The sequence below is a fragment of the Pseudochaenichthys georgianus genome, chromosome 15 (genome assembly GCF_902827115.2).
Source record: "Pseudochaenichthys georgianus chromosome 15, fPseGeo1.2, whole genome shotgun sequence".
Classification (NCBI taxonomy): Eukaryota; Metazoa; Chordata; class Actinopteri; order Perciformes; family Channichthyidae; genus Pseudochaenichthys; species Pseudochaenichthys georgianus.
In genome coordinates, this window is record NC_047517.1 from 14694614 (window position 1) to 14705562 (window position 10949).

General features: G+C 41.8%; 2 protein-coding genes across 2 annotated transcripts; one reads left to right on the plus strand and one right to left on the minus strand.

Moving 5' to 3' along the window:
- Positions 1–311: 311 nt before the first annotated feature.
- On the minus strand, positions 312–4159 carry LOC117459962 (protein FAM151B-like). The gene is made up of 4 exons (XM_034101143.1): positions 3989–4159; positions 3696–3913; positions 2865–3000; positions 312–1253 (listed from the first exon to the last, which is right to left on the minus strand). Exons 1-4 carry the CDS (start codon positions 4135–4137, stop codon positions 1097–1099), a joined length of 660 nt encoding a protein of 219 aa, XP_033957034.1. The 5' UTR covers positions 4138–4159; the 3' UTR covers positions 312–1096.
- Positions 4160–9181: 5022 nt separating this feature from the next.
- Positions 9182–10777, plus strand: cox5b2 (cytochrome c oxidase subunit 5B2). Its single transcript, XM_034101144.2, has 4 exons — positions 9182–9362; positions 10024–10094; positions 10171–10270; positions 10542–10777. The coding sequence occupies exons 1-4, from the start codon at positions 9260–9262 to the stop codon at positions 10652–10654; spliced, it is 387 nt and encodes a 128-aa protein (XP_033957035.1). The 5' UTR covers positions 9182–9259; the 3' UTR covers positions 10655–10777.
- Positions 10778–10949: the final 172 nt, after the last annotated feature.

The following is a 10949-nucleotide window of genomic DNA, read 5'->3' on the forward strand; positions in this document are numbered from 1 at the left end:
TTTCTGGATATTCTTTTTGATATTCTGTCTCATTATTAAAATAAACCTACCATTAAAATTATAGACTGTTCATTTCTTTGTAAGTGGGTAAACTTACACAATCGGCAAGGGACAAATAATTATTTCCTCCACTGTGCATGTGATCACATGTGAATAACTTTGGATTTCATAAAAAGTGAAAAAATTGACAGTAAAAAAAGAAGTGGTAAAACAAGTCGGGTCCGGAACTGTGAGAAAGTCACAAGGCAGAGCACATCACAGTAATGCTGGGTCATGACAGGTGAAAAACCTCGACACTTTGCTGACTTGAATTTGACTTTATTTAAGAAAGGGATATGAAAACTATTCTGTTACTTATATGAAATAATAATAATAATACATGGTATTTTTTATAGCGCTTTTACAGGTGCTCAAATCCGTTCTCAATACTGTGGACAATACCCACAGGAGCATACCCATACAACAGCGGCATGCTGACTGCAGTGTGTGTCAAGGTGGGATTGAACCGGTACTCCCTGATCTGAAGATGAGCGCACTAAACCACTGAGCCAACTGCCGCCCCAAAATAGTTTTGACTTTTGAGGACTACTAACAAAATGCCATGCTAACTTCTTCCTATTTAAATAGAATAACAAGACATCAATAATGTATGCCAGTGTTCACCTTTTTCTGAATCCAGCTGTTCCAGGTTACTTCAAACTTTTGTGGCTCGTTGACATTTTGTATCATTAGCTAGGCCTACTCCTTACCTCTTACAAAGCCATTTCCCCCCCAACACAAACACACTGACGTCGGTCTTTTGACAGCATTAGGTGGTGGGACAAATGAGTTTTATAAAAATAAAAACAGGGATTTGGAAGTGTTGTAATTTATTAACATAAAAAACCTACAATTATGCTCTGCAACGCCACCAGACTTCATTTTCCATTTTCTGAATTTGTGTTCAAACTTTAGAGCCCAGAAGAAGTATATTGCTAGGCCTGAACTCAAATGCAAAAATCATAAGAATAATTTCTGCAGATAAACCAACTATTTAGTTCTTTTCTTTCTCATCTATCTAGCTTTGGATACCAGCGAGACCATTTCAAATATGTTGTCAGACTTTTAGTTCTTGTCGTGTCATACTGAGCTCTGTCCTTTGGGAGTCTGGCAGGTCATAGTAGATCCTACTGATGTCAAATTCTTTTCTGTAGGGCAGTAAGTCCTGAAGTATGAACGTATCCTCCTGGCCCGTCCATACTGTTAGAGTGTACCTGTGTAGAACATGATGAAACATAAGCATTTATTAAATAGTAGGTTTGTGCAGTTGAAAAATAATAAACACAATGATATCTTCTATCACATAAACTGATCACTTGAGCAACTACATCGTTTCACTATATATTTTAGTTTTGTAATTCTCAATATTTGTGACAAATGGAACTCCTTGTGTATTTGAAAAATGGCGTGCACAAGAAATGTAATAAACAAGAACACTGGTTTAGTGTCAAGATGTGCAATTTGGACATGTTAGTACACTTGTAATAGAACATGTAAAAACTAGCATTGCTCCTGCTGAATAAATGTAAACTAAAAAGAATTCCTCCTGATTCTACTGACTCTAAAATTACCCAAAAACATGCGGCAATGTTGCTTGGCCTTTTTGCATGAAGTAAATGTTGTTTTCTTACCAGAATGCGTTGTTTACATGTTAAAACACAAAACACATTTGAGTGTGCGTCGCTGTGGAGAACAGGCGTTTTCAAGACTCTTAAAAAAAGCCCATCTATAATGGTTCCAACGAAAACATTGTGTAGCCTGATTCGGTAAATCCTGTCTCTACCTCCGGACTTCTCCGCCTCCATTCCTCTGTTTGCATCGCACACGTTCATCTGTTGTTTCAATGAGCACTATTTTATCTCATTTGACATTTTTAGCTCATCTTATTCTATTTTACGTGCATATATTTCACTTCTCCTGCATTACTTGCAACATTATCTTGCACTATTTTATGTGTATTCTGTTTTTTCTTGCACTATTATTTGTATTTGTTTTATTGTTTTATGTCTTATATATAATTATGTTGCATTGTTGGAAGAGCTTGGGATGTTTCATTGCCATAACAAACATGTAGCTACTGTGCATATGACATGGAGCCTTTGAATCAGAATTTTGAATTTAATTTGAATATAGTGCCTTGCTCAAAAACACCATGGCAGTTCCCAGGTGACATGGCATTTCTTAAGTAAGCAATTCAACCTCAGGTTCACACAACACACAGGAGCTAGAACCCACCTGCTTCTTTTAAATCAGCTGTGGGAACATTTCGGGTTCCCTGTGGACTACAACAACGATGGAGTGCGAGTGGTGGATTGGACGAGGACGGTGTGTCGGCGTTGTTAGACAGCGGTGCGGTATGCTAATGGTGGCACACGCCAAACATGCTAAATCACATCAGAAGCATCACCCATCACTCAGAAACAGCTGATCCCCGCTGTTTTTAAGAAGCCAATAGACATGAAAGCCGAGAGACCAAAATAAATAACGGAAGCTTTTGGCATATGTTTTTCAACGGCTATGCGCTCTTGAAACACTTTCTATAATATATATTATTATATATATATAATTTCTATTATATAATCTGGGCATCTGAGTGTGTGTGGTTTGTGGTTTGTTTTTAACAGTGTAATACAATTAATTATTCAAAATGTTAGAGTTCCTTATTTTTAAACTGAAACTTGCACTACTGTTCAAACATAAATAACAACAAACTTGGAATTGTGGATTTGGGACTTTTTTTGTACCTTGTTGTACCGAACCCGTACCGAACGGTGACCCCCAAAGCGAGGTACGAACCGTGACTTCTGTGAACGGTGCACCCCTACCTGTGTGACTGCTGCAGCAGCCATGTGAGCGGTGAGAGCGAGTGGGCCAGCAAAGCTGCACGCACTGCGAAGGTTACTGGATGTTTAAGGTCTCTACAGATCTCCTCCATCCCACGCACCATATTCCAGCTGTAACCTGAACATATTAAAAGAAAACAAATCAAAAGGCAATTTATTTGAGATGTAACTATGTTCTCGTATATGCTATTCATCTGTGCTTATAAAGATATAATTATGAGTTTGGGCCACGCGGTTGCAATACGGAACCCATAAACAGACAAACTGGAGTGCAGTAAAAGTTAAGACATGACTTACTGAGGTACTTAACAGTATTTGAACAGCCAACTCACATGTTCAAGCAGTATATTTCCAATGCCAACAATAATTATCCATCAGGAGATCTTTTAAAGGAAATAGAAAACTGAAAAAGCTACTTGCAGTATTCACACACTATAATTTGCTAGAGCAACCTTACACTTCAACAACAGCCTGAAGTATCTTTGGGTAAGTATCTACCGGGTCGTTAAGTGTTCTGAGGGATTTCTGACCATGACCTCTGCATGACCTCTGCTCCAGGTTGTTCAGGTTGGTTGAATGATGCTTGCTTTCAAACAGTGCCACAGATTGTGGGTGGGATAGAGATATGGATTTGACTTGGCACTTAGGACATTAACCTTTCTGTTGTTTGGCTTTGTGCTAGAAGTCATTGTCCTGCTGAAAGGTGAAGTTCGATTCACCTTCTGTTGGTTTTCAGGTTTCCTAAATTCTTGGATAATGAATAGAAACGAGAGCTCCACATAAACACAGCCAGTGGCACGAAAGTGTCATCACCTGCATTATCTACCCCAGCAGTCCATCCTGTCGTCCAGCCGAGAGAGAGCACGGCGTGAGTGGGAAGAGTTCTCACGGCAGAGAGGAATGCCTGAGGTTCCAGAGGTGTGGCCTTTCCCCCAGGGCCAGAGAGGATGTCTGCATTGATCCACAGTGGGCAGCTTGGCCGAGTCAGCATCTCCTCCAGAAGAACCACAGACGGAAACACCGCCTCCATGCTGCCGGAGTACACCACAGTGCTTACATCACAGACAACCACATATTACAAAGAAGGGATATAAGTAGCGTCTTACCTCTTAAAGTCTAGTTTGATTCCCTTGTTATACTCCTTCACTTTCTCCAGCCACTCCTTCAGCGTGATGTCGCTGTCTGTGTCCGGCGGGTGTGCCATGATGGGCTCTTTAGGATCCCGGCCTCTCAGGACTACGTCAGCCTCAATCATATGTGTGGGACCTAGAATGGAAGTTGATGGTGAAGAACTCTGTCAACACAAAGGTAAAACCTCTATATACGAAACAATAAATATAATGTCTAAATGCTCCCTTCGTGAAGGTTCTAACGTTTACACTTTAAGGAAGCATGAATGAAACCTTACGCATATTTGAGGCTTTTGAATTGTATGTCAGTGCGATGAGATGTTTGTAATATTCTGTCTACCATTAGTTTTGGATAGTGTTTCTAGCAAACTGGAAAACCGAGTGTGTATGCGACCAATCAAACGTGAGAATAGCTTATCTATTAGAATGCAATGAAACTCAGCCTGACACATGACCATGGAACAACATCTATGTATCTCGAGCAGCGCCTCAACAACAAATGACTAGCACTTATTGGAGGACAATGGTACTGACGTGTTATATGTAGTCCAGTACACTTGATTCAAAGCTTTGTTGAATGTTTTCTTCACTAATAGGTATGCGTTATGGGTGGAGAAGCTGCATTATGTAGACATCAAGCTAACTGGCGAAGCATCGGAGCATGAATGAGCCATATATTTGTATTGAGTGACAGGATCACCGTGACCCAATCACGTCCCGGTGAGCTGATCAACCTTCACACCGGGTTAACAACGGACCCATCTGCAGATCTCCTTGATTCATAAATGAGATATTTGGTATTCTTTGGAAGAGCCCAAGGCGATGTCTTAACGACTCTTTTGAGTCTGACAAGTCCAGACGGTTGAAGACGCTAAGATTTTAGATTTGCAAAGGTATTAAACACAAATAACACAAAGTCACAGAAATTATTCTCAAGCTTCAAATGATCGATGAATGATCGAGGTTTCTCTCACAAAATGTAGTGACGAATGACGAAAACAGCCACGTCAGCGCTACTTGGGGCACAGCTCCATCACAACACCATCGTGCGGAGTTTACTTTCATGTAAAACAACGAAGATCCACAGAGTGCACTTCCATGTTTAGAAGATAAAGATATAGAATGTAAAGACATGTACACACTGTGTGGAGGACCCACAAGCTGTTTTACATCATAGACTACTTCAAGATACAAGCCCTTTCTCAATTGTCAAATGTTCGCCTCCTCGGTCCTCCGGTAGTGACCCGGACATTTGTGTTGAAGGACATCTAATTTCTCTAAATGCCCATCGAGGATCTAGGATGAAGCATGGAGGAGGCTCTCTGGAGGAGCTCTGCCCAGGATACACTGATGGAGAGGAGAGGAGAGGAGAGAGAGATGCTCTCTGGAGGAGCTCTAACCCAGGATACACTGATGGAGAGGAGAGGAGAGGAGAGGAGAGAGGATGCTCTCTGGAGGAGCTCTAACCCAGGATACACTGATGGAGAGGAGAGGAGAGGAGAGGAGAGAGGATGCTCTCTGGAGGAGCTCTAACCCAGGATACACTGATGGAGAGAGGAGAGGAGAGAGAGAGAGGAGAGGAGAAGAAGAGAGAGGAGAGGAGGAGAGGAGAGGAGAGGAGAGGAGAGGCTCTCTGGAGGAGGGAGCTCTAACCCAGGATACACTGATGGAGAGGAGAGGAGAAGGGGAGAGGGAGAGGATGCTCTCTGGAGCTCTAACCCAGGATACATGATGTATCCTCCGGGGATGTATTTCAGTCAACAGTGATGTTTAAAAGAGGCGTGTAAAGTGGGTTACAGTGAGGTGTGTGGTACAGTGGTAGGTGTGTGTTGTACAGTGAGGTGTGTGTTGTACAGTGTGTAGGTGTGTGTTGTACAGTGTGTAGGTGTGTGTTGTACAGTGTGTAGTGTGTGTTGTACAGTGTGTAGGTGTGTGTTGTACAGTGAGGTGTGTGTTGTACAGTGTGTAGGTGTGTGTTGTACAGTGAGGTGTGTGTTGTACAGTGAGGTGTGTTGTACAGTGTGTAGGTGTGTGTTGTACAGTGTGTAGGTGTGTGTTGTACAGTGTGTAGGTGTGTGTTGTACAGTGAGGTGTGTGTTGTACAGTGTGTAGGTGTGTGTTGTACAGTGAGGTGTGTTGTACAGTGTGTAGGTGTGTGTTGTACAGTGTGTAGTGGTGTTGTACAGTGAGGTGTGTGTGTGGTACAGTGTGTGCGTAGATGCAGCGGACAGACAGGTCTCAGTTGGTTTGGTGTCCTCTGCTTACTTGTAATACTTGTAAATACAACTTTTGGCCCGTCATTTCATTTCCTCATTGTAGCGACCAGAGAGGGGGGGGGGGGATATATCTCTGATCGTGTCACGTTATTATGAGAGTGCTCTGATACTTGTTTGATTGTGAAATCTGAGGTTGTGAAAAAAAATAACAGTGAGGACATGCACACGTGTGTGTGTGTGTGTGTGTGTGTGTGTGTGTGTGTGTGTGTGTGTGTGTGTGTGTGTGTGTGTGGTGTGTGTGTGTGGTGTTTGTGGTGTGTGTGTGTGTGTGTCATGATACCGCACTGTGAATGAATCAAAGTAAATATAGAAGTGGTCATGAACACATCTGTCCATCAGACAGAGGCTGCTGTGCCTCCTGTCATCATTAATGGACGTCTCTTTAAAATGACCGCTCAGAGGAGAGGAGTTCTCATTTCTCTAACCGCCTGCTGCTTCCCTCCTCTCTCCTCGGTTCCCCTCCTCGGCTCCTCCGCTCGCATCTCCTGTAGGCGGGACTAAGACACGAGGATATGAGTCGAAGGCCCAATTCCAATAAACCCCCTACACCCTACCCTCCGTTTCGTGGAGAGTCCCCAACATTAAGTGCTGTTCCAAACCAACGAGTGTGGAGGGGGAGTGGGTTATCAAGCCCCTCCAACAGCGAGTCTGCATCGCACCTGACTTCACCTGCTGCCCTACCTGACCAGACTCAATGCTGTGTGTGTCCGTCAGGAAAACACGCTGTTTACAAACAGTTCCTGCAAACATTCACTGATAAATTGCGATGCTAACAACCGCATGATAACCTCATATGTTCTTTACTTAGGATCATACCTGTGTTTAGTCAATCATACCTAGCTATGAATTTTATTATAAAGTTGTGTATATTTACAGACTGTTGCAGAAACTAAGAAGCTTATAAACATCATGTTTAAAACAAAAGAGCTTTACAAAAAGCAACACAATTGAAGATGTTTGGAGTTTTATTTTAGTTATTAATTGTTTTATTTAATTTGGTCCAAGATATGCTGATTTGAACCCGTTATTACATAAGTTATGTCATTTCCTGTTTCTGCTGGAGAGAGGGGAGTTTGTTCCAAAGCTTGCCGCTGTAAGCTTGCAAGTCTCACTACGACACGGAGTGGGTAGGGTGTGATTTGGAATTGGGCCGAAGAGAGGAGTCGAGGAGGGGGAAATTCGAATTGAGAAAGGAAAGGGCTATAGAATGAAAAGACATCTACACCCATGGCCGTATCTACCATTGAGGTCACCCAGGTCCGGACCTCGGTAATATTTTTCGAGCTGTGTATAACAAAACTTGTGAAATAATTGCACTAAACGGGGTTCTTTGTAGTACTTCCATTTACTGACGATGGGGGCGCTGCGTAACTACGTAGCCTTGATTCAAGCAAACAGAAGAAGACCACATGTATCATGTATCAACAAACCACCGCAGACCGGACTTGAACCGGAGCAGCGGAGGAGTGATGAGGTATCTAGAGATCTGAGTCAGCGGGCTGCTTGTGTTCTGTTCATCAGGACATCATAGGATCAGCAGATCCTGTGTGCACCATGGATGTGGTGTGAACGCACTACGTTAGTCAGTGGACGTCCGACAACATGCACACTAACTTATATTGCAGCTATAGGCTATACTTTGGGTTAAATTGCGTGAATAAACTAGCTAGAGAGCTAAAGTTAATTACATGCATCCAATGTCAGAAGGATTACATTTTAACAAACGTTGTAATGATTTTCTTTCATTTCAATTTGAATAAAACATTGAAGATATAACATTGTATTGTTTTCTTTTTACACTAACTCAGATATAATGAAAAGACTATGTCAGTCGAAGCTCAGCTTTGGTAAGGAAGAGACAGGACAGGCATTGAGAAAGAGAGAGAGAGAGAAAGAGAGAAAGTGATGGAAGTCAGGGAGGAACTGCAGGTACAGTCACACAAAAATAATGTAGGCTTAATAAGCCCATCTATTTATCTAACTATGTATCTATAACAATAGTCTTAATTTACAATAGGCATAATTTTAAAACAACATACATCTATTGCAGTTATGTCATAATAACATAAAATTGTATAAAACACCATTTGCTTACATCTTTGTTCTCTTTTGAGAATCAAACAAAACAGATTTAAATAAAAAAAGAATGCAAACAAACAAGTGAAATGAACTAAATGGCTGAATTGCTTTTAATTCACTGGCAGGAGCGACAAGTGAGGAGGAGCAAACATTTAACAACGAGGGAGAGGTTGAACAAAGAGAGAGTAGAGGACAGAGAGAGTAATGAACAGGAAGAAGACAGAGAGACTAAAGAAGATGGAAGAGAGGCTGCAGGTTATGGAAAGGAGAGAGACATGGAAAATGAATGTTGACAATGTTTTGTGATCATTTTAGCCTCTTCTGCATGTCCAGATCATTATTAGTAACAATCAACTGATTCTTATGTATTACACTTTCAAAAATAATTGATGCTGCAGCCCACTCACATGGTTTGACATCAATATATTATCCATTTGTGACCCCCCACAGGACTTAAAAAGCACCTAACTAGATCATGAAAATCCCAAACTCCCGAACCCCCCTAGCATGTTTGGGCCTCGGTATTTAGGAAATCCTGGATACGGCCCTGCCCGCATTGACGTCACTTCCGGCTTCCCCCAAAACTTCAAAATGAGTCGAAGGAATTTCCCCGCGATGTTCGAAATTATTGATATTTAACGAAACGGTATCGCTTTTTCTTTTTTAAACTGACGGTTCGAGATTACTAGTAGCCCAATATTTCATTGCACAACAGTTGTTGGGATGGTGTCACAGGCTCTTTAACGCGACATGTTTTTTTTACATATTTGATTGGTTAGAGCAGTTGCTGCTCTCATTGGTCCGCGCACCTGTCACTCAGACGGTTGTTGGGGTTATTTCAGTCCAGCGCAGAGCAGTCTTATCAGTCTGGATACCTGAAAGTGTGACCAGAATGGCGGGACGTCTTCTTCTTCGAGCCTGTACACAAACAACATTGAGGCTGAGGAGCAATGTGGTGGCTAGACCGCTCCACCGTGCCATGTCCTCAGGGAAAGGTACGTGTGTTTATCACCGAGAAAATAAGACTTTAAACCGCAAGTCAGTCACATGGGGTACGGTAAAACTCCCTGTTAGTGGTCATGAAGAAGGAGCTTGTCTTGTCTGTATTAAAGTTATTTTTTGTTTATTGCGCAGTCAAGTGGCCTAAAAGCTATATCAAATGCGATGTCTGCAGTGCGATATTAGCTCGCTACGCTGTTGTTTTTGTTATTGAGAGGATAAATAAGATTTCATTTTGACAATATTAATACGCAGTAATACATTCTCTGTTTGTGGTGCATTTGTCATGTGGAGCGGTTATGTAGCACCGAAACATCACTAGCTTCCGCCTTAATGTAACTTTATAACTTTTGAATAAATAACATGAAGGTCATCTGGACTTAAACTCGTGGAAGGCCTTTGATAGACCCACCTCCTCTGGCAGGCATATTTTTGGTTTAATGCCAGTTTCCTGATATGGGACAGCAGCAGGGTGGAGTGGGTGGCTTCCTTTGCAGACGTGCAGTTTCACTTGCACTCAACTACACTGGCCGACTGACTGTAATGTGCACACAGGACAACCAACATTTTTACATGCATTTACTTCCCATTGAAAAACAAAATTGGAGTTAAATACAATGTATTAACTAACAAAGGCAATCTCATGTTGGCATTTAGGAATACCGACAGATGACGAACAGGCCACTGGATTGGAGCGGCGTGCCCTGCAGGCCCTTAAACAGGGGAAGGTAGGCTACTGTACACACAACTTGAATACTGTGCTGGAACCTTACATGTACTTACCACATATGAATACACATACAGGATCCCTACAGTATGCTGAAGCCCAAGGAGTATGCTGGTACCAAAGTGGACCCTCACATTGTGCCAAGCATTGGAAACCAGAGGATAGTGGGCTGCGTTTGTAAGTGATGTATATTAAAGAAACACCTCCAACATTTTCATTTTTATATCAATTTAGTAAGTAGTGAGAATGCGACTGGGTGGGCCAATTTGGATTATACTGCACAAGTTGTGTGAGGTTTTCTTTGTGATGAAGTTTTGCAGTTCTGACCACTTTTCTACATTTTTGGGATTCTTTGTTCAGTCGTAGTTTGCCCTTTAAAGCAAAGTGCAATGATCTGTATGAATGTGCACATTACAAACCAGGGTAATCCAAATATAATCCTCTGCAGGTGAGGAAGACAACACTGCTGTCGTGTGGTTCTGGCTTCATGAGGGAGACGCCCAGCGGTGTCCTTCCTGTGGTTCCCACTACCAGCTGGTCCACCATGAACTGCCCCACTGAAACTAAAATGACAAGCTCTGTACAAACAGGACAACACAGATAATATCCGTATTTGCCTCCTTTATGGCCATATATTGCAATGTGTGCGCATGAATTATCATTAAAATGTAAACCTGAACTACATTTTCTTGATAGGAATCTTTTTTTAGTTTTTTTAATAAGGGAGCAAATCAACATCACTCATGCTGTGGCAAACAGCAAATTAGAGCGGTATTAAACTCACTAACATGTCATACAATGAATTGTGGAAAATGCTTGCATTTTAATTGATTCATTAACTTTCAGCAATAATACC